This window comes from Sparus aurata, chromosome 12 (assembly GCF_900880675.1).
Source record: "Sparus aurata chromosome 12, fSpaAur1.1, whole genome shotgun sequence".
NCBI lineage: Eukaryota > Metazoa > Chordata > Actinopteri > Spariformes > Sparidae > Sparus > Sparus aurata.
Window position 1 is genome coordinate 3087668 of NC_044198.1, and position 21772 is coordinate 3109439.

Sequence of the window (21772 nt, forward strand, 5' to 3'; positions counted from 1 at the left end):
ACAAATATACAATAGAGCAATTTTAGACAGGTCAGTCATAGAACTACAGAGGCATAATTTTTCAAGTTTGGGGTTAATCTTCTGCCCTTTGATATTATTCATCACATCAAATACTGCTTATTTCGAACAGACACCCTATATATATAGGGTTGTCTGTTCAATTTTAGTAATTTCCAAGACGGGTTTCAATTTCAGCTCCTTCTGAAGAAACATTTTTGTAACATTCGCAGTAACTTTTCCTCAGGTATATTCTCTCACTCCTGTGCTTTCTTCAGTAGAACCTGACCAGAGCCACAGCAGCTGGTTCTACAGTAGAAGTGTCTCACTGTTTTCGACTTTTAAATCAGTGAAAGAGAGCATGGTGAGCGCACCAAATTATCTCCACAGCAACTGTCACATGATTTCACTTCCAGAGAAACCATTGACAAATTGCCTGAGAAATCAGCCAGATGGGAAGTGAGTTTGCCCTTAAAAAATCTGCTCATGTTATCTAATGTTGGATAATGCAACACCCTGTGAGACAATCTTGTGATTTTAAGCAAAACTGACTTGATATAGGATGCATCCATTTCTGTCACTGTGACTATTTCGATTTGATATGGGTGTAAATAATGTATTTTGAAATTGGGATCCCGGGGGGCTGGATGAGTTTTGTGGAGCCATTCGATGTTTTTTCTCAGTCCCCAGCAACATAACTGTTTAGGGTAAAGATTTCGGAAGCTCCTTCACCAGACTTTCTGTCAGCATGGGGTTGAGGATATGATGACTGCATTTTTATTTCATTAAATAATTCAAAATTCTTCAGAACACTTTTGTAATATGCCTTCAAGACTTTTGAATAATCAGACACAGTCTAGAATTATCATAATGGATTATTGTGCAATCGCGCAGGGAACAGGCCCAGCGGCCTAAGTGATCAAAGAAGCCCATGAGCCAAAGTTAGAAATGTCAACCCGCCCGACCCCCTTTTATTTTGAAGGCAGGGTCATGTTCCGGTTAGTTCCGGTCTTATGTTTGGCAGCTAAACGTTACTGGTCAAGAGATTGGCCGACGTCACAACGCTATAGTCGGTCGCCGCTTGTCACTTGAAACATGTAAGTGTGTGTGTGTGTGAGAGAGAGAGAGAGAGAGAGAAAGAAGGGGCTGTACGCAGTGAATCCGGCAGTCTGCTCCGTGTCCTCCCACTCCCTCACCGCGGCAGACATGACTCTGTCTCTGGGATGGCTTTCCGCTCTGGTCGCGGGCTTTATCTCCGTTCACGTTTTGCAGAGACTCTACTTCCCATATTTTTGGAGGGACCTCCTTTTTCTGCTGAAGGTGATCAGGTACGGCGTAAAACTGGAGATGTTCAAGCTGACGTCCAGCGTGTTTACGGTCCTGGACAGATTCATCCAGCAGGCGCAACGCATCCCTAACAAGCCGTTTGTGATCTACGATGGGAGCATCTACACCTACCGGGACATCGAGACACGCAGCAACAGACTCGCTAATGTTTTCCTCGAGAGAGTGAAGCTGAAGAAGGGGGACTGTGTTGCCTTGAGCATGAACAACGAGCCCGACTTTTTGTGCGTTTGGTTCGGATTAGCGAAGGTCGGCTGCTCGATTGCTTTCCTCAACACGAACATCAAGCCCAAGTCTCTGCTGCACTGCTTCAACTCCTGCGGAGCCAAAACTCTGATTGTTGGTTCAGGTAAAGCTCTCACCTGCACCTGTTGTCACTGAGGGTTTCACAAAGTATAGCACCATGATCCCCATTATATCACTGTCTTCATAAAATCCCTGAGGGGACTGATCCTTTCATTAAAGTATCTGACAACAAACATAGTCATATATGCTAATATCTGTTGTTTGTTTAAATGAACTTACTTAACTAAACTCATACCCTGTTACGTCATCAATAACACTCGCCTAGTCTGTCAGTAGGTAGTTTACATTCATATTGCTCTCTACTGGTTTCAAATCAATTCGAACAATAATACCACAGCCTGGTTATTCACATATCTCTACGACTGTCTGTAATTTCCCTCATGTAGATTACAGATCCTCCTCACGGGCATCTCTTTGACTCCTCAGTCTCCCAGACTAACATGAGCTGCAGGTGTTATGCACTGTAAAAACACACTGTTGGTTTGTTAGTGTCCATGCTGCTTTTACATTTTACATTGACTGAATTTGAGAAGACATGTTGAGGTAATTCCGTGATGACTCAAAACAAATAAACTCGTCTGGACATATAAACTCATATGTTGTACTGATGTTCTTACATAACTTAATCACAATTCACTATCACTTTGTTCAGTGCTGGTACAAATCTCAAGCCACTCCCAGTTAATCTGAATAACCAGGCTGTGGTATTATCCTATACCTACTGACAGACTAGGCGAGTGTTATTGATAAAGTGAGGCGTGGTCAGACAGATTGCTGTCGCACTGGTGCAGAAAGTGACTGAGCAGTAACCAGTGGTTTCCTGCTGTTTAAAGGACGCTACTAATATGGGCCTACGGTTACAGCCACCTTGATATTCCCCTCCCATCCGCCTACCTTTCGGCAGCCACCTGGCGAGGAGTCCCCCCCATTCATGGGGGATGTCTAGATACCACTTTACTTAGTGTGTTAAAGCACATGTAATCTTTCAATGAAGATCTTTCGGTTCTGATAAATGTCTCTTTTTGACACACCCCAGTAGCTTAGTTGGTAGAGGGCGCGACGTATATACAAACACTCAGGCCGAGGGTTCAAGTCTAACTTGTGGTCTCTTGTTGCGTGTCATCACCCTGCCTTTCTTCATCTTTACAGTTCCATCAGAGTTCTTTTAGCCTTCGCTTTTATAGTACATAAACAAAATTGCGGGGATTTCTGGTTAACAAGCTTTCTCTATTTTAGATAACTACTAGACAAGATGTTCCTCATAGTGTGTTAGGGAAGGAAAATGTGTTATGCCACATTTTCAGAAATATGGGAAAAATTAGCAAATGTTTTGGAGTTTTTTTTTTTAGTAGGATTGCTTCCAACTCAGCATGGTGTTACCTAACAAAATGTTCTCCTTGTGGGTAAATAGCTTTTCAAAAATAACATTTTCACTGTGGCAAAAAAAATTTTGCTGACAGATTTTCACACAAGCCTGCAGCGTGGTCTAGGCTAACATTAATGTAACGCATGAGAAATTACATTTGAATAATTAATTCAATAACATAAAAACTACTCTCACACTATAAAAGTTTGTCCCGGTACCACTGCAGATGCAGTCAGCTGCTCAAAAGAGTGCTGTAAACTGTTTTTTCCTTCCTGTCTAATGGTTAATTCCCTGGCTATATTACTTTCACTCCTATGTGGTACTGTTGAAAAATCAAAAAGCTGAAGTATGATTTTGATGACCTCATGACATGGTAGTCTATTAGTCATTAAATGTGCTATGGCACACTATCAAAAACTGTATGCCTGCGATACACTAAGGACAGCTAATTTCACACTGAAGTAAAGCTTCAGCTTCAATCATAGCTGCTCTACCTGGTAGATAGCTAAACTATTGCAACTAGTTTCTGCACACGGCACCTAGGGGTGTTTTGATTCGGCCCAACGTTCACTACGTCATAATGGACTCTTCCAGGTCCGAGCACGCAGCCGTCACAGGCCATTTAGTTCTCCTTCACAGAGGAACAGGACATTTCTAAGAGGCTTCACCTGTACAGAGGCATGTCCACAATGTGCTTACTCTCTGCTTTAATGATTAAGGAGGCTGCTTTCAGCCATTTTAAATGGACATCTTTGTGCAGACTAATGTCACTGCAGCAAATAGTGGCACATTTTAAGCAGCAAAACTCAAATCTGTAGTTATAAACTTCACAGGACAGAGGAAACTCTTCAGATGAAACAGAATTAAACTTTTGTCTTCTGAATAAATACTTACACACAGCTCTGATGAAGCTCAGGATTTATCAAGAGGACAGCTGCTTGATTCCAAACTATTTTACAGTATGAATCTGGACTGTGTCAGTGTGATCTTTTGGACATGAAGATGAGCACCGAACACATTTTTTACAATTTAAAATAATTAATCCTATTTGTATTTAAGATTTTGTAAATCCGAAAGATTTCCTTAAAATACATGTGAATTTAGGGACATTTAGACAATCCTGCAGGTTTTTCCAAAAAGGTCATTGTATTATTTGGATTGATTCACATAGGCTTTTTAAATACATAGGATTACAGACTCTAAAGGACATAGCATAGTCCAGTAGCATGAGCACTACTTGCAGTACTTGCTGGCTGCTGGTGTTATGACAGGTGATTCTGAATGTCAAGTCTGGGTTTTGGAATGGAAAATTTGGAAAGTCTACCTGTATTCCAGGACACATTTCATTTGGTACTGAAAAGGAAACTTGTAAAACACATCAATATGCATTAAATAGTAAGCTATTACCAACTTGTCTGACAGTGGGGTCATTTTGTAAGCTAAAGCTAATTTTAACCGAACACATAGCCATCATGGCTTTTAATTAAACAAACTTCAATCTTACCATGTCTGTGTGCTCCTCAAATCAACATTGTAACACTTGGCCAAACAGTGGTGGATTTGTTCGTGTTGACTGAGCCTCCAGTACCTGCTTCCTTTTCTCTCTAAGCTTTAAAGCTACTCCTTTACTTTTTGACATTTTCATCTGATCTCGCTGTTGGTGATATATGCAACAGGGGGAAAGCAAGGCCATTGGTCAAACTAATTTCCCCAGCAAGCCTTCCTTTGTATCTTTGGGGAAGAAAACAACCAAATTAAATAAATGGCAGATAGCCTAAAATTCATCCTTTTTGTATTTGTAATAAAACTATTTCAGACATTCCCATAGCCTAGGGCAAAATATAAATAGATCAAAAATAGGCTGTAACTCAAAATTAACCATAATAGTCCAGTAATAGTGCGTTGGGTATCTCATCACTTGTGATGTCAAACAGAGATTATTTTCAGTTTAGGTGATTAAGTGAAAACCAACAGTATTTTTATTCCCTAAGTCTAATTCTCTAGTTAAGTAGTTTTATCTCCTGAACTTAACCAAACTGTGGCTGAAAATTGGAAATATTTTTGTAAATACCTGAAAACAACACAGTTAGGAAGTGTAATGATAAAAAGCTATGAAACAAAACCTTACTTCCATGTGAACTGTGGTCACCCTCACCAGAGTCAATTTCAGTATTCAGACAGCACTTCATTTCAATTACTGCACTATTGAGTACCTTATACTGTATCACTCAAAGACCTACCTTTCTGAAAAGTGTCCAGTAGAATACCTCTCATAAAACCACCCAACTGGTCTTACAAGGCAGAATATCACCTTCCATGTGATTAAATTCATAAATTATTGGAAGCTCGCACGAAAACGTCCTGCAAAACAATGCTAATTTGAGCTAAATCCAAGTCAGACCTGCCAACTTGTACACATTTTTCGTACTCGGTACGCATTTTGACCCGCATGCTTGTACGTATTGATGCTCTCCTGGTACGCATTTTGTTGCATCTTTCAGTTCACCCGTTTCAGTTTCTATGCAAGTTCAGATCTAAGAAGTTGATTCTGCCGCTGAGCCACAACAATCTTCATGTAAGTGGAGTGAAAAGCTTTTGACCAATCAGAACGCTGCATTTTAACACCCTCGCCCACCTGCCCCTCCTACCAAATGCTCCGTGCGTTCAATTCAATTCAGTACCTCAAGCAAGCCAGGGTGTCCTGATAGCTGATCCCTCTTCGGTTGTTTGCTGTCACTGCCGATGATGTTTGAGTTTACCCAATGGTGTTGTTAACCACTCGTCAGAGATACCGTTCATCGGTGTTGAGTGTGTGTTGCAAATAGTAGGCTAACTGTCACGTTCCCCCGAATCCATTACTGCTGCAAACAAAACTGTAGGCTTGTGGCCATGGCGGCGAAACCGCCTCAAAAAAAGGTTCGGAAACCTCAAATATTTCTTGACAGCTATCGGGAGAGTTGGCCTTGCCTCTACATGTCCAGGCTACCTCATTACGCATTATGCACCGTGTGCAAGACAGACATTGACATCAGTCACCAAGAGGCAACAGGTAACTAGCACAGTCCCAAACACAAATACTCCCCGGCCCCCAAAACATAATGATAATAAAAATAAAAGGATGATAAAAAAATAGTGTCAAAGGACTAGCCTTTCTCATCCGCCATACTTCCCATTAGTGGGGGGGCAGTTAGAAAAGTGGTGAAATGTCTAGAAATCTAGAAGGTTTTAGACAGGCTAGGTGCTGATAAACATAAGATAAATAAACAGAGTAATTACAAAACAGGATTTAGGTTACAGTTGGGCTTTTTCTTTTATCCTAATTGAATTTATGAACATTAAAAATGACCATGACATTATAACAGGGAGTCCAGCTGTGACTAGCTATTTTAGCTCAAGTTAATGATGCATAGCATAGGCCTATTGGCTAGGTCAATGTAATGGCAACTGACACAATATGTATTTAATGCAATAACACCCTTTTCAAAAGCCTATCTGAAATTATCTGACCCATGTTATTTATTAGCCTATAATTGTGTCTCTGCCAGGCTTAAATCTTGTGCTTTTGTAGTAGTTGCTTTAGGCCTATTTAAAGTTGGTGCTTTGAGAGTAAATCATTACTTAGGCTACTTCAACAATCAGAAGAAGGCTATGTGTTAACCTGGCATGTGGGCACACTCACACTAGGCAAACCCAGCTTGTTTGACAAGTGTGAGCGCTCTGTACCGTGCTCAGGCATGGTACACTTTCTTGGCCCTGGCAAGGTTGGAAGAGGTGTGCTTCAGCGTGGTATGGTTGCTCATGCACAAGCATAAGCAAGGGCACCAACATGGACATGAAGTATAATCATGCGTATTACGTCGCCTTTCATAATCAAGAAGGCCATCTATGACACAAAAAAAAACACGACACAAAAAAGTCAATAAAGTGACTGTTGTTCTCCATTGTGCTGCGAGCATGCTACGACATTATGACGTACAAAAAGGTAACCATGCTCTGGACCGGTTGCGGCCAGAGCAACGCAAGTGAACAAGTGGCCTTAATAAAAGTATATTACAAAAACAGATTTGTTAGGTTAATGAGAAAAGTTTAGTGGGACATTTCTCTGTTATTTCATGAGTTAAGGATCCTGTCCTGCGCTGCCATCTTACCCTTACACACAGACGTCTTCACTCCTCTGTTACGGCTCTGTTACTACCTCAACTGGTGGATCAGAGGCAGAACAAACTGTCCCCCCTCTGTAACTTCACATGTCTGCGAGGTGGAATATCGGCACAAGATTCCTGCCTTGAAAAGTTTAAAAGGACTATGATTTAATTTGTAATATTTGCTCTCCATTTTATTTAACACATACTTCAGCTTCCTCCTATTTGTCACTGGAAGAATCCTGTTTTTACAGTTAATAGAATTCATCATGCTGCAGCCATGTGACTAGATCCACATTGGTTCATCATTGCTCAACCAAACAAGCATGATGTTAGTCAGGGACGCTGTCCTGACTACAACCCTAATGCAACAGGGGAAGGATTCATGGAATAGCTGGAACAGCTGACTACATGGCTGATTACTATGGGGGAGCTGAAGTTCATTCTAAAGGACTGAGAAAATTGTCATCATCATGATTGCTCCTACACTTTCACTGAAACTGTACCTGTTTATGCATCTTAACTGTATTTCTTACATAAGAACTTGATTAATATAAGGTCATGACAGATTAGTATTATTTTAATTGACAGTTTTGACTGTCCCTCTCTGATTGGTGCTTTATCCAGTTTTTGGGCTTGGTGGATTGTCACTGCATTTTTTCCAGGCCTCAATTTTATAATAAAACTTTAACTAACTAGATTTACTTGCTTTGCATGGCGGAAGATCTGTATTTGGGCAAAAAAAGGAATTTATGGTTGAGAGTTATTGAGCAAAATCTGATTCTAAAGCCATTACTTATAGAATAAATCTCATACTAGGGTTTATAATTCGATTTTAATCAGATATAAGTTCCTTCAGAGATTGAAAAGGAAAGTTGGCGAATGAGTCTAAACACAACCCCAGAGAAAACTAAAACATAACCTTGTCTGTTAACTTGTCATGTCAGATACATTTTCATCAGCAGGATCGTTGTTTCATGGTTTGTTCCCACATACACAATTTTTGTTCAGAGTTTATTGTCCCCAACAGTCAGATCAATCTACCGTGCACAAACTAGAAGCTAGTGAGTAATAATACACACCATGATCGAGGTGCAATAGTGTTTCACAACTCTGGGAAAGGTGCTGGAGATCCTTCACAGCTCTTTGCTGCTTCCTTTCAGTCTGTTTTATCCAGTTTAGAATTGTTATGCAATATAATCAAACTGTCATGTAATATTCTTCACATAACTATTTATTTCAAATCCATTGCCTCCTTATCTCATAAACTCCTTGCAGCAAAGGGAAAACTACTTTAGGCAAGTTTAAACTTTTTGGTGATACGGTGAAGGTTTTGTCAAAGTTTGTCACTTCTAACTTTTTAATTATTTATAATCATTTGAAGCTGTCTTCCAGTTTATGTTGCCAATAACCTTTAAATCGAGCAGCCTTTTAATGAGCAATCCTGATATAATCTTTTGTAACATTAGGTTGGCCTATATAACAATTGTAGAATTGTTCAGAATTGTCTCATCACTTTACCAGCCCATCTGCTACAGTGTTCAAAGTGCATCTTACCTGCTGACATTTAGAAGCTGTTTGAACATACTGTTTCAACTGATCACCATTTTTACAAAATGTATGAATGAAGACAACATCATAAAATGTAAACCAATATAGGCTACTTTTTGTCAAATGTGGAGGAAAACCCAAGACTAGGGCTGTGCGATATGGCCCAAAAATTGAATCTCCGTTTTTTAAAAAGCATTGCTTTTATTTTAATGCTATGATTTACAACACATTTGCCCTGCCACTGTAAATGGTGCAGCTTCAAACTCACTTGAAAAAATATATAAAAGTGCATACTTTCGAAAAGACTGTGTCCCTTTTTGATAAAATGCTTTTGTAAACATAAATTTAACATGTAAGATTGCTTGCTATTATGAAAACAGATCAGTTTCCATATTGGTATTGATAAAGTGTTAACATAACTTTCATTAAATACTTTATTTTGCAAAAGGTGCCTTTATTTACAAAAACGTATTTTGTATCTTTGAAGATATGTACACAAAATTAAACATCTGCATGCATTGCATAGTAAACATCACATGTTGATACAGGACATGAGGTGTGTGCTTGCTGTCTGTTTGACACATTTTTGGCGAGCCTGTCTACTTCCTCTGGCTTGAGACATCATGCCCCGTTGTGGCTTTGTAACACAAACCTGGGGTCAAACATTTTCTGCATGTGGATGAACCTCCGGCTTTTCCACTGTAAATATGAGCAGCATGTCTTTTGCAATATGAAACGTGACTGCATCCGTAACAGCTATCCACCGGGACCCTTTTTAGAGCCTACTATGAACTGGATGAGGAGCGGCGGCGAGTTAGTAAGCAAGTTAGCAAGTTAAATAAAAAATCGATTTTCATTTTTTAAAATGGTCCTAAACCAAAAACTCGAATTAATTGATTTTGCCGATTTATTGCCCAGCCCTACCCAAGACTAAAAAAAAATGTTGAATTAGGACAAACTCCATAAACTTTGTGAAACATGGTCTCTGACAAATTCACATGACACACATGACAATGCCAGGTGTAAACTGACAGGCTTATGGAGTGGTGTAGGAATGATGTATTTTTGTAGGCCAGCTTGGAAGTTAGCATCGCCCTGGTTGGATTTTGGATTTGCGTCAGTGCTAATCTATAACAAAAGCTATACTAAAGCTCATCGATAACTAGCTGAAGACTCATCTTTTTAAATTTTTTTTTTCTGATGTTTTGCAATGCCTTTATTATTTGTTTTATGTGTACCTTATTTGTATAATTCATTTTGTTGTTTGACTGCTGTTTTCTTTTGTTATGTTTCTGTAAAGTGTCCTTGGGTGACCTGAAATGCGCTAATAAATAAAATGTGTTATTATTATTGACAAAAATAGGCTCTGTAGCAAACACAATCTTATGATACTTACAAGTTTTGTTCATCAAGATAATCTTCACAGATGAACAGCACTTTGTAATTTCCATGCATAAATTATAACACTAACAGTAAATAGCTAATGTTAGACTATAAACCGACTATAAACGTCCTTACGTCTAAGCGTCTTACCACACAATTACTTTACATCACTTTGCATGTTTTACATGCAGTACTCTATATGTTTCATAGTTTGAAACAAAAGTCGACCTTTAAAGACGGACTACTGAGTAGATGAGTTTCTGTGCGCGCTGTGATGACATTTTCCTGTCCCCGACAACCTCTGTAGTCTAATTTTAACAATAGGCATTTAGCAACTGCCATTTTTAAGACATGTAAGCACTTCACATCAAATTATGGGACAGGTAATTATTTATTATATGTCATGGAACAAAACATGTTATCTTCAGCACTTTATGTCAGTCATTTAACTCAAAACTATTTAGGAAAACCCATAGACTGTGAGACAATAGAACACGATTTGCAAAAAATGTTTTAACTGATTCCTGGCATTTAGGAATACAGTCTATACCACTCTATAGCTGTCCACTTGTGAGCAGATCACTCAGGATGGATTTATGGTTATTGTTGTGCTACATTATTATTCCTTCAGGAGCTTTGGGAGTTTGTAGGGAGTAGGTTTCATAGATGGCCACATAGTAGATTGCATTGGTGATGGATATAATGATCTCTGTTCTATTTCTTTTCCTAGTCTAAAAACAAAATAGTACGAAATGTGACTTTGTGTTGTGTACATTTTGTAATGATTTACAAGGTCCCTGTCAGGAGTGGTGCCGTATTGTGAAATACTTCTTACATAGTAGACTTCAGACCGGGCAGTGGAGGTTCTTGACACAGTGTACAGTTTCAGTCATTTTTAATGATATGAAATCATATGACATACTTTATTGTTAGCTCCCTATTTTGATAATTTAATCTCCATGTCACACATTCAAAAATCAAATCTTTTTTACAGCACATGCCTACAGTTGTGGCCAAAGGTTTTGAGAATGACATAAGTATTAGTTGTCTGTTTGCAGCTTCAGTGTTTTTAGATCTTTCTGTCAGATGTTACTATGGTACACTGAAGTATAATTACAATCATTGCATAAGTGCCAAACACTTTTATCAACAATTACATTGAGTATATGCAAAAAGTCAATATTTGCAGTGTTAACCCTTTGTTTTCAAGACCTATGCAATTAGCCCTGGCAAGCTCAACTTCTGGGCCACATACTGACTGATGGCAGCCCATGCTTGGATTTTGTTTGTCGACCTGCCTCTTGAGGATTGACTGCAAGTTCTCAATGGGTTCAAGGTCTGGGGAGTTTCTTGGCCATGGTCCCAAATTTCTGATGTTTTGTTCCCCGAGCCACTTAGTTATCACTTTTGCCTTATGGCAAGTTGCTCCATCCTGCTGGAAAAGGCACTGTTCGTCACCAAACTGTTTTTTAACTGTTGGAAGAAGTTGCTCTCAGGGGATTTTTGGCACAATATTTTATCCATGGCTGTGTTCTTAGGCAAAATTATGTGTGACCTCGCTTCCTTGGCTGGGAAGCAACCCCACACATGGTCTCAGGATGCTTAACAGGACTGATCATAGCTCTCACCTTTTCTTCTCCGGACAAGCTTTTTTCCAGATGTCCCAAACAATCGGAAAGGGGATTCATCGGAGATATTTACTTCCAGTTCTCAGCAGTCCAATCCCTGTACCTTTTGCAGATATTAATTTGTCCCTGATGTTTTTACTGGACAGAGGTGGCTTCTTTGCTGCCCTTCTTGAAACCGATCCCACAGCGGAATTAACCTTAGGTAGGTCCTAGTGTTTGCTAGACTTTCTTGGGCATCCTGAAGCCTTCTTCACAACAATTGAACCTCTCCCCTTGAAGTTCTTGATGATCCAATAAATGGTTGATTTAGGTGCTACCTTACTAGCAGCAATATCCTTGTCTGTTAAGCCCTTTTTGTGCAAAGCAATGATGACTGCACATATTTTCTTGCAGGTAACTGTGGTTAACAGAGGAAGAACAATGATTTCAAGCACCACCCTCCTTTAAAAGCTGTCTGTTATTCTAACTCAATCAGCATGACAGAGTGATCTCCAGCCTCGTCCTTGTCAATGCTCTCACCTGTGCTAACGCCAGAATCACTGACAGGATATCAGCTGGACATTTTGTGGTCTGGTCGAAATGCAGTGTAAATTTTTCTTTTGGGATTAAGTTCATTTTCATGGCAAAGAGGGACTTCATTCTCAAAACATTTGGCCACTGCTGTAACATTAAATCTTTAGGAGTAAATGGAAAGCAGCTGGCTAAGATGGGTAGGTAATGTATAATTCAAAGTTTCCTTTTCTTAAAAATCTGGCTTGGCTGTCTCCATCCCTTAGATTTAGTGGAAAGTCTGGACGGCGTTCTAAGCAGCCTGCTTGAGGACGACATTCAGGTGTGGACCATGAAGAATCAGAGTGAGCACACACAGGTGCAAACTCTCTTGGATAAGATTGATGTTGCCTCTGACCGGCCTGTACCAGCCGTGCTACGTTCCTGCACTTCCCTCAAATCCCCTACCTTGTACATCTTCACCTCTGGAACAACCGGTGAGTCTGTGGTTTTCTAAACATGTAGTCTGTTTTTAGGAAAATATCATCATCCAACAGAAGATTTTATGCATGTACATGGTGCTTGCAGTTTGTCATGTAATCTTGCTGTTAGGGTTGGGCGATTGGACATAACTATCATCTAGGGGCGATGGGTTAAAGCGATAGACTCAAGATAGATTTTGTCAGTATTTGACATTTATTTTGCAAAGTTAATGGTACACCTCCTTGACAGTTTCACTCAATATATGCAACCCAGTCATCAGAATAAATGTTGTAAATTTACATTTCTGCAAACCACCAATATGTTGCAACCTTTTTAATTTCTTTTCAGCCTATGTTCACTGTGTTGTGACAAAGCTGTGCTAATATTATGCTTAGGTTTAGGCACAAAAAAAACCTTGATTAGGGCTAGGAAAAGATCATGTTTTGGCTTAGAATACTTGACTTGGTTACTACAAACACAGATGACTTCCTGTCAAAAATGTCTATTTCTGTTACCACAAACACAGCTGAAAGGTCCCCTTAAAAAAAGAAATGTTTAAATGCGGCCTAAAACTGCAGTCACTGTCTTGGAAGCCATCTCATCAAACTCCACCACTATGCCCTCCTCCTCCTCCTCCTGATACGAATGTCAGGTCATAAGCATGTAATGTGAATGTGACATGACACGTTTTGGAGAAGTGTTTTTTAATTGCCCCCAAGTTTATGTAATTTCTGCATAGTTGCTGTTACACAGCTGCTGTAACATAATGTTATTTTTACTCCTAAACACTGTCTGATGTTGTTATTTGGCCATTTCATATTTTCTGTTTTTTTTTAATTATTTTTTTATTTTATCATATCATAAAAAAAGATATTGAAATATTAACAACAAAAGTTTTTGATGCTTATTATTATTTATTTAAAAAAAAACGTTAGGTGCCGCCCCAGACCACTTTTATAACCACAGCCATGTTGGTTATACCTAATGAGGCATTTGCTGTTAAGCGTTTTAGCGTTAACTTTTTAATTACTAAGCCATTAGTTGGGACTGTGAAGCACTTTGTAATACATGTTCTTTCGGAATTCAGCAATACCCAAGCAATCCAATAGGCACGTTTTGAATGTGCACTGCACTCATGCCTTATTTTAGCCATTGTGGGGAAAGGGTTTAGTATTTGGTGCTGCAGGGGACCATTGTGAACCAGCACACATCCAATGGATCAAGATAAAAGTATTCTACCTTCCTACAACTTTGGCAAATCATCTATGCTGCATGATTTAAAAAGTGACGGCTGTTCATGTCACAACTCAAATATCTCCACCCTTAGCAAGTAACTTCATTCTTACATTGTTTTACATTTTCAGTCCATTTTAAGGGGTTAAGCTTTGGTTTGAGTAATCTGCCGTACTGTGCCATGAAAACTGAGTCAATAAAAGTTTGTGCCACACCTTTTCATTTATACATTTTGAAATAGCTGGCATGTGTTTTCATTAAAATCTGTCTGAATTTACCCTGTCATCAGGATTTGTAAAAAGACACTAAACGTTTGTTTTTAACAGACGTCATCAGTCTGTTAGAACAGTGATGCTTTGACTTAAGTTCATTCTGCTGTCATCATCTTCAACACCACATGCATACCAGTGTGACCCGATATGTGGTTTTAAAAGAGAGCGAGACCTTTTAGAACAGAGCATCTAATGGTGTGGTATCATTTACATGTTGTCAACACTGGAAACATGATGGCATTAGACTCTGGTTTCATTGATATTGTGTTCATTGTCATTGAGGCAGCAAATGGCTACGTACTCCCTACCCATGCTATAGATAGATAGATAGATGGATGGATGGATAGATAGATAGATAGATAGATAGATAGATAGATAGATAGATAGATAGATAGATAAATAGAATTACTTTAATGATCCCAGACTGGGAAATTATTTTGTTACAGCAGTAGTGGGTCCGCAATTAAAACACTTTGTACATAACATAAATAGAAGCCAATATATACATAGTGTATATATACAATGCACAGTGTGCTATAAACAATAAACAATAATAATATATACAACAAAACAAAATATGCAAAATATACTATAACAATAATAATATATACAACAAAACAGTAGAGAGACCAGAGTTCTCTGTCAGGCAGAGGTGAGAGAGTTATTGTATAAAGTGATGGCTTGTGGCAGGAAAGATTTCCTGCATCTGTTGCTACGACAGCGAAGCTGGAGCAGCCTTCCAGAGAAGGTGCTCCGCTGTCTGACCAGTGTGAGTTGGAGAGGGTGGAGAGGATTATCCATGATGGATAACAGTTTTTTCAGTGTCCTCCTCTCCACCACAGCCTCCAGAGTGTCCTGTTTGCAGCCAATCACAGAGCCAGCCTTCCTGATCAGTTTGTTGAGTCTGTTGGTGTCGCTGGCTCCAATGCTGCTTCCCCAACAAACCACAGCAAAGAAAAGTACACTGGCCACCACAGACTGATAAAAGATCAACAACATCTTGCTGCACACGTTGAAGGATCTCAGCTTCCTCAGGAAGTAAAGTCTGCTCATCCCCTTCTTGTAAACAGCTTCAGTGTTAGATCTCCAGTCCAGTCTGTGGTTGATAGTAACACCCAGGTACTTGTAATCCTCCACCGCCTCCACATCCTTTCCCAGAATGCACAGAGGTTGGAAAGCCGTCTTCCTCTTCTTCCTGAAATCTATCACCATCTCTCTGGTCTTGCTGATGTTCAGCCGCAGGTGATTCTGTCCAGTCCACTCCACAAAGTTGTCTACCAGTGCCCTGTACTCCTCCTCCTGTCCCTCACTTATACACCCAACAACAGCCGAGTCGTCAGAATACTTTTGCAGGTGACATGACACGGTGTTGTACTGAAAGTCAGTGGTGTATAAGGTGAACAGGAAAGGAGACAGCACAGTCCCCTGTGGAGCTCCTGTATCACTAACCACCGCATCAGACAGAACACTGCCCATACGGACAAACTGTGGCCTGCCTACAAGTTATATGTAAGAGGGCAGCAGTGCAGTTGAAATGGACCGACATTATCAAATGTTTATTTTATGATGTCATATGATGGAATATTCTTTCTTCAAAAATTCCCCAGGGCTCCCTAAGGCCGCAGTGATTACTCACCTACAGAGCCTGAAGGCAGCGGCGGGTTTTTGGGCATTTGGAGTGACGGAAGATGATGTCATGTACATCCCTCTACCACTCTACCACAGTGCAGCATCTTTAATAGGTATAGGAGGAACCATATATTTGGGTAAGTCTCAGAATATCTCTACTGAATCTTGCAGATGTATTTACCGCTACTTTGTTTTTGTTGATCACATGTACGTCACTGAGTACCAATAATTATAATACACATTCAAGTCATATACTTGTAAACATGTTAGATGCATTGGCCAATAATATCATTACATGACGGGTGCTGTTACCTGCTTCCCTCTGTTTTGCCCCCTCAATTCTCCCTGGGGTAGACTGCCTCGCTCTCCTCACAACCTCTGTTTTCAATGTATCATTAGCACTGCAGTGATTTTGAAAGTAACATTGTTGTAAATGATCTACTGTTGTATAACCACTGCAAGATGAGGAGAAAGCAGAAGTTGGATATTAACACAGACATCAAGTCCAAATAAATAATTATCTTTTGCACATCGGAGAATATATTTTAAACTTGTACACAAAATGGACTGTTTTAATTACATGTCTTTGTGCTAACGTTAGATGCTAAAGGAGTCTCGTAGCTCTGAACAGCCTGTCACTAATGCTGCTACTGCTACTGCTATTTACTGAGGGCAGAGCATCTTACTCTAGAAAGTAATAAAAATTGTCTTAAAAAAATCCTTCTCTCATTATTCTGGCATTTAGCTAATAGAAATAATTTTGGTAATCCTAACGGACCTAAAACAGGAAAAGTAATTGTCTGATTTCATGTCAGACAGTAAGAAAAAAAAGCATATGTGTCTTTTTATATAGTGTATGTAAACTTCTGGTTTCAACTGTACATGTAATTAAAACATTTAAATTCACTGTTTTAGATGAGATATGTGAAGATGTGTGCTCACTCCATGAATGTAGCTCAGCTACATGTTTTTATGTAACTTGTGATGTGAGTTTCATATTAGAAAGAGAGAAGTAGGTCCCTTGGCATACTAGTAATGGGGACTGTTGGGAATAGGGAGTGTAACTGCCAAACTATGTGACCCCTTTGAGGACCCGCTGTTTCACTTCAACACACAGCTCAATTAGAGGCTTTAGAGCAAGAAGTGGACACTGGGAACTATTATGGAGAATTTTATTATTGTTTTTAGGTCATGGTTGCTGTGTTTCCAGCTTTCATAGAATGTTAAAAATTCTAATTCATATTTGGATTTGCATAAAAGTGTTATACAATAGGCACTGCGTGTTTCAGCTGCTGATTAAGCATAAGCTTAAAAGTAGTTTTATAGTTTCATAATGGTTTGAGAAAATAGCTGTAAATTCTCATTTAAATGTCTTATGATGGGGCGTTGTTTAGCTCAGTTGGTAGAGCGCGCGTCCCACGTGCCAAGGCTCTGCAGTGGACCTGGGTTCGACTCCCGACCCGGGTCCCTTTGCTGCGTGTCACTCCCTCTCTCTCACCCTGTTTCCTGTCATATCTTCAGCTGTACTATCAATAAAGCCATAAAAGGCCAAAAAAAATACTTTAACAGTTCAATGTCCTTTCAACAACCCAACAGGTTGAGCTAACAAACCTTGGAGAGGCCAGTATCCTGAACAGATGTTGAAGTGTATTAAATGAACTGTACATGTTTGTCACAGTTGGCCCTCAGAGTCTTTACATAGGGCTAGAAGTTCTGTCAATTCTAAATCAGGTTTAAGCCTGTCAACCCACTGCCTAAGGGCATAGGTAGTGATCTAAAGCACAATACATGGTACAGAATGTAGTGAAGCTTTAGGCACAGAAATGCAGGTCTGACACTGTTTGCACTGTGGTTCTGAGATAAGTAAGACTATTGCTCAACGTATATACAATTCTCATGCCATGCTGTCCTTGTAATAATTCCCTTCCTGTATACAGACAGTTATTCTGTCAGAGGGGCTTTAGAGGCTTCAGTTCTAGCTCCATTCCAAAATGCATTTTGTAATTAAGCTCAAGCTAATATAAAACATTAGAAGTTATAGCATTTTTGCACAATTCATCCTTGCAGTTACATGCTTGTTAGTGAAGACACTGGCTGTAATCTAAGTGCAACTGGCAGTACAAAGATATTTATTAAGTTTGGCTAACTCAGAGTTATTATCATTGGCCTAACTATAAATTGCATTTTTTTCACACAACAAGGACTTGATATTTTCGAGAGAAGGAATGATCACAGCAACCAACAAGTCCTTCAGTGTACATATGGCATGGGATAGCTCCAGCCTATCCTTAGAGGTGGCATGTTTGGGACCAAAGATCAAGACTTAAAACTGCAGCTGGAAAGCTTACGCAATTTGTTGTTGATAGACCACAGGTCACAGTCAATAATGTTATTTAACAGTGTTGGAGTTGAAGTCAACTCAAGTTTGTGTATTCCTACAATTTTCATATAGACCAGGTACACAATATCCTATTAATTTACAGAGACCCAACATTCTCCCATGAGGATGCACTTGGGGGACAGCAGTGAGGAAAAACTGCCCTTTAATGTAGCTTTATGTGGGCAGCCATCTGCCTTGACTAGTTCAACTGATGAAGATTGCACACCCAGCATTCATATGAGCTTGTATGACTGAAAGTTACCAAAACCAAAATGGCCCTTAGCAGAGCACATACCTCCGTCAAGGCCCAGCAGACCCCTTTTGTACCCTCACACCAGATACCAGCCATCTAAATATGTTTAGTTTTTTTTTTTTTTTTTTTTTTTTTGACAATTTAGAAAAAAAAAAGACAAGGGACTACACAATTTTGGGGGAAATCTGTTCAGGGGTTTTTGTGTAATACTGCTGACAAACAAACCAATATACAAATGGACACAGTTGAAAACATAATCTCCTTGGTAGAGGTAATAACATCACGCTGTCTATGAATCTGTACCAAAAGCAACACTGGCAGATTAGTTTAGTAGACAAAATAGAATACCACACTTGAAAATTTGTTGCCCAGTTTTTTTTAAAGAAATCAATATGACACCAAATGTTGTGTTTGTATATGTATATCTACGTGTACCCATGTATAGCCGGCTGTACATTTAGGGCAAACGGTCCACCTATATTTGGTAGTCAGTAAATGTGTTACCATTATGTTGAGCTCATATCAGTTGGTTAAAGATGGTGGCTTGGTGTGTTACTTTCCTTGATAATATGTTACCACTGATGTCCCCTTGCTTGCTTCTTCGGTCTTTGACCTTCAGCAGAAACCGGCAAGATTTGTAGCAGAGTGTGAACCGGTTGGGATCAGGGTAAGCACCCACATGGCCATGGTTCTCTGCTGGAAAACAGTGGATTGTCTCCAGTTGAGAAGTGACCTCCTGTCCGAAGCAAAGGAGTTTAAGTATCTAGGGTTCTTATTCATGAGTGATGGGAAAGTGGAGCATGAGATGAACAGGAGGTTTGGTGTGGCAAGAGTAGTACTGCAGGCATTGCACCAGACCATCATGCTGGAGAGGAAGCTGAGATGGAAGGCAAAGCTTTCAATTTTACCAGTCCATCTACACTTCATCCCTCACCTATGGTCACAATCGTGGTAGTGACTGGAATGATGAGTTGGGATATTTGCAGCTCAAATGAGTTCGTTAGGTACCAGAATGAAATCCTCAGAATGATTGTCAGACCCTACGCTGATGCAGTTTCCCTTTTCCTCCTGTTGCAGGACAATGCCCGCCCTCATGTGGCTAGAGTGTGTAGGCATTTCCTGAATGAAGCTGGTAATTCTTCGGTGTCCTCCTATTTAAAATAACTCAGTTGAAATCTACATTAAATTGAAACTAACACAGTAACCTCTAGAGGTCTGAATACAGTACCTTTGTACTTTATCACCTATCCTCAAACTGACCTCAGTCGGTCTCAGAGGTTATGTTAAGTTCCAGTCTGGTGTCCAGCTATAACTCTCAGGCTGCTTAATCCAGTTGAGCTGATCACTGTGGGCCACGGTGACTCCCCTGTGATTCTTGGTCAAAGTCTAAAAGTCAAGTCTAGTGGAGGCTAACTGAACCTTGAGCTAATTAGCTGACAGTAGCTAGCTACAGCTAAGGATCGCTAGCTTGTCGGTTACTGTGGTGATATGCTGCCCTCCATTTTTTTAAACTACAGTACATTTGAATTCTAGCCATATTTTGCAAATTACCCATGTTTATTAAGTGCATTACATTAAATAATGACATTGTCTGTTGTTCCACAGGTGCGACTTGTGTCTTGAAGAAGAAGTTCTCTGCCTCCCAGTTCTGGAATGACTGTAGGAAACACAATGTGACTGTTTTCCAATATATTGGTGAGCTTTGCAGATACCTCTGCAACCAGCCTAAGGTAACCTTTATTTTAGCATTCAGATGTGTTTTAATAATGTCTTGCAAAAATATCTGACAAAACTGTTCATCCTGGTCAATTTGGTAATTTGCCAGCAAATAGACTTTACATTGTCACATAGTCTTTGTAAAAGTAAATATACTGTATACTGTGTTCCTTCTGGTTTTCGAGGAAACCAAATAATTCCACTTCAGTAATATGCCAACATTCTTGAAACCTTTCTTGTTTGTAATTCCTCTCATTTTCAAAATGATTTCTTTTTGTTTGATCAAGGCGATAAATCATTTTGTGATCTTTTTTAGGCTGGTTTGCAATACACAATATATTTCTCAATATTTTGAAACATGATTTAAAGCACATAGACCATGTGTTATATGTTTTGTCATGTATGTTGTTTACAGTCAGCTATATAGGGGGAATTTTTTGTCCAAATACCAGCTTGACATTCACAAAATGACAATATTTTAAGGATGACTATTGGTTCTTTCTCAAAATATGAATCATCAGTAATGTGGATGTACTGACAAGAACTAGACCAACAAGAACTGTCTGGTATTCATATACTGAAGCCTGCTGCCTGACTGATACTCAATTTTCGGAGTCGATGCCGATGTCACACCAATTACGCCAGTGCACTGAATCAGTAAACTTCAGTGGGAGTGTAATAATCAGTGATGACCTTGAGAATCTTTTACCAAATCCAGTCTAAATCTTGGTAATAATATTAAAAGTTTTCTACATATATGCTGATGTATCTTTGATATGCCAATATCTTCAATAATATCAGCTAACCCAGGCATCTGTTAGACAAATATGACCTCACTTTTTCCGGAATGTGACACCACTGTATTTGTAACTGTATGTTATATCATAATATAACAATATCCAAAATCTGAGATCATATATAGTCTAATATCATGATAACCAACACACAGTATTGATATACAGCGCCTTTAAAAAGTATTCACCCCTTACTTGTTTTTCCATTGTATTGATTTAAATGATGATAAATGATGGTCAACATACAAAAAATATACAAAAAAGAAAAAAACAACAAAAAAAACAACTGTAAACTCACAAGATTAAATTAACTGACCTAATAGAGGACCAGCCAATTGGTGCTATTAATCTCACAATTAAGGAAAAGGAGATCACCTGAGTGCAGTGTGTCTCAAGTGATTGTAGTATAGTGTCTGAAGGTCCAGTTAATGGTTAATCAGTATTCCGGGCTAAAATTGCATCTTGAAGACAAAACACTGTCTGAAAAGTTAATTGAAAAGCATAAGTCAGGGGATGGATGCAAAAAATGCATCCAAGTAACTGAACTTCCCCCGGAGTTGGATCCATCAGTTAAATCCAACATAAATCCATCAAAACAAATGGAAGGAATACAGCATGTGTAAATCTGCAAAGAACAGGCCATCTGAGTGACGTTCAAGAAGGAGACTAGTGAGGGAGGCCACCAAGACAACCAAGGAGTTAAGACCTTCAGCAGTTGAGATGGGAGAGACTCTGCATACAACAACTGTTGCCCGGCTTCTACACCCGTCAAAGCTTTATGGGAGAGTTGCAAAGAGAAAGCCACT

The 21772-nt window shown here is 39.4% G+C and overlaps 1 protein-coding gene across 1 annotated transcript in view; it reads left to right on the top strand.

Annotated features, from left to right (window-relative positions):
- The first annotated feature begins 1056 nt into the window (after positions 1–1056).
- The window catches only part of slc27a6 (solute carrier family 27 member 6), a 42757-nt gene continuing 22041 nt past the window's right edge, over positions 1057–21772 (top strand). Inside the window, exons 1-4 of the mRNA XM_030435935.1 lie at positions 1057–1690; positions 12494–12703; positions 15802–15960; positions 20062–20186. Coding sequence (XP_030291795.1) covers positions 1204–1690; positions 12494–12703; positions 15802–15960; positions 20062–20186 — 981 coding nt within the window. The 5' untranslated portion in view covers positions 1057–1203. The remainder of the gene's footprint in view (positions 1691–12493; positions 12704–15801; positions 15961–20061; positions 20187–21772) is intronic.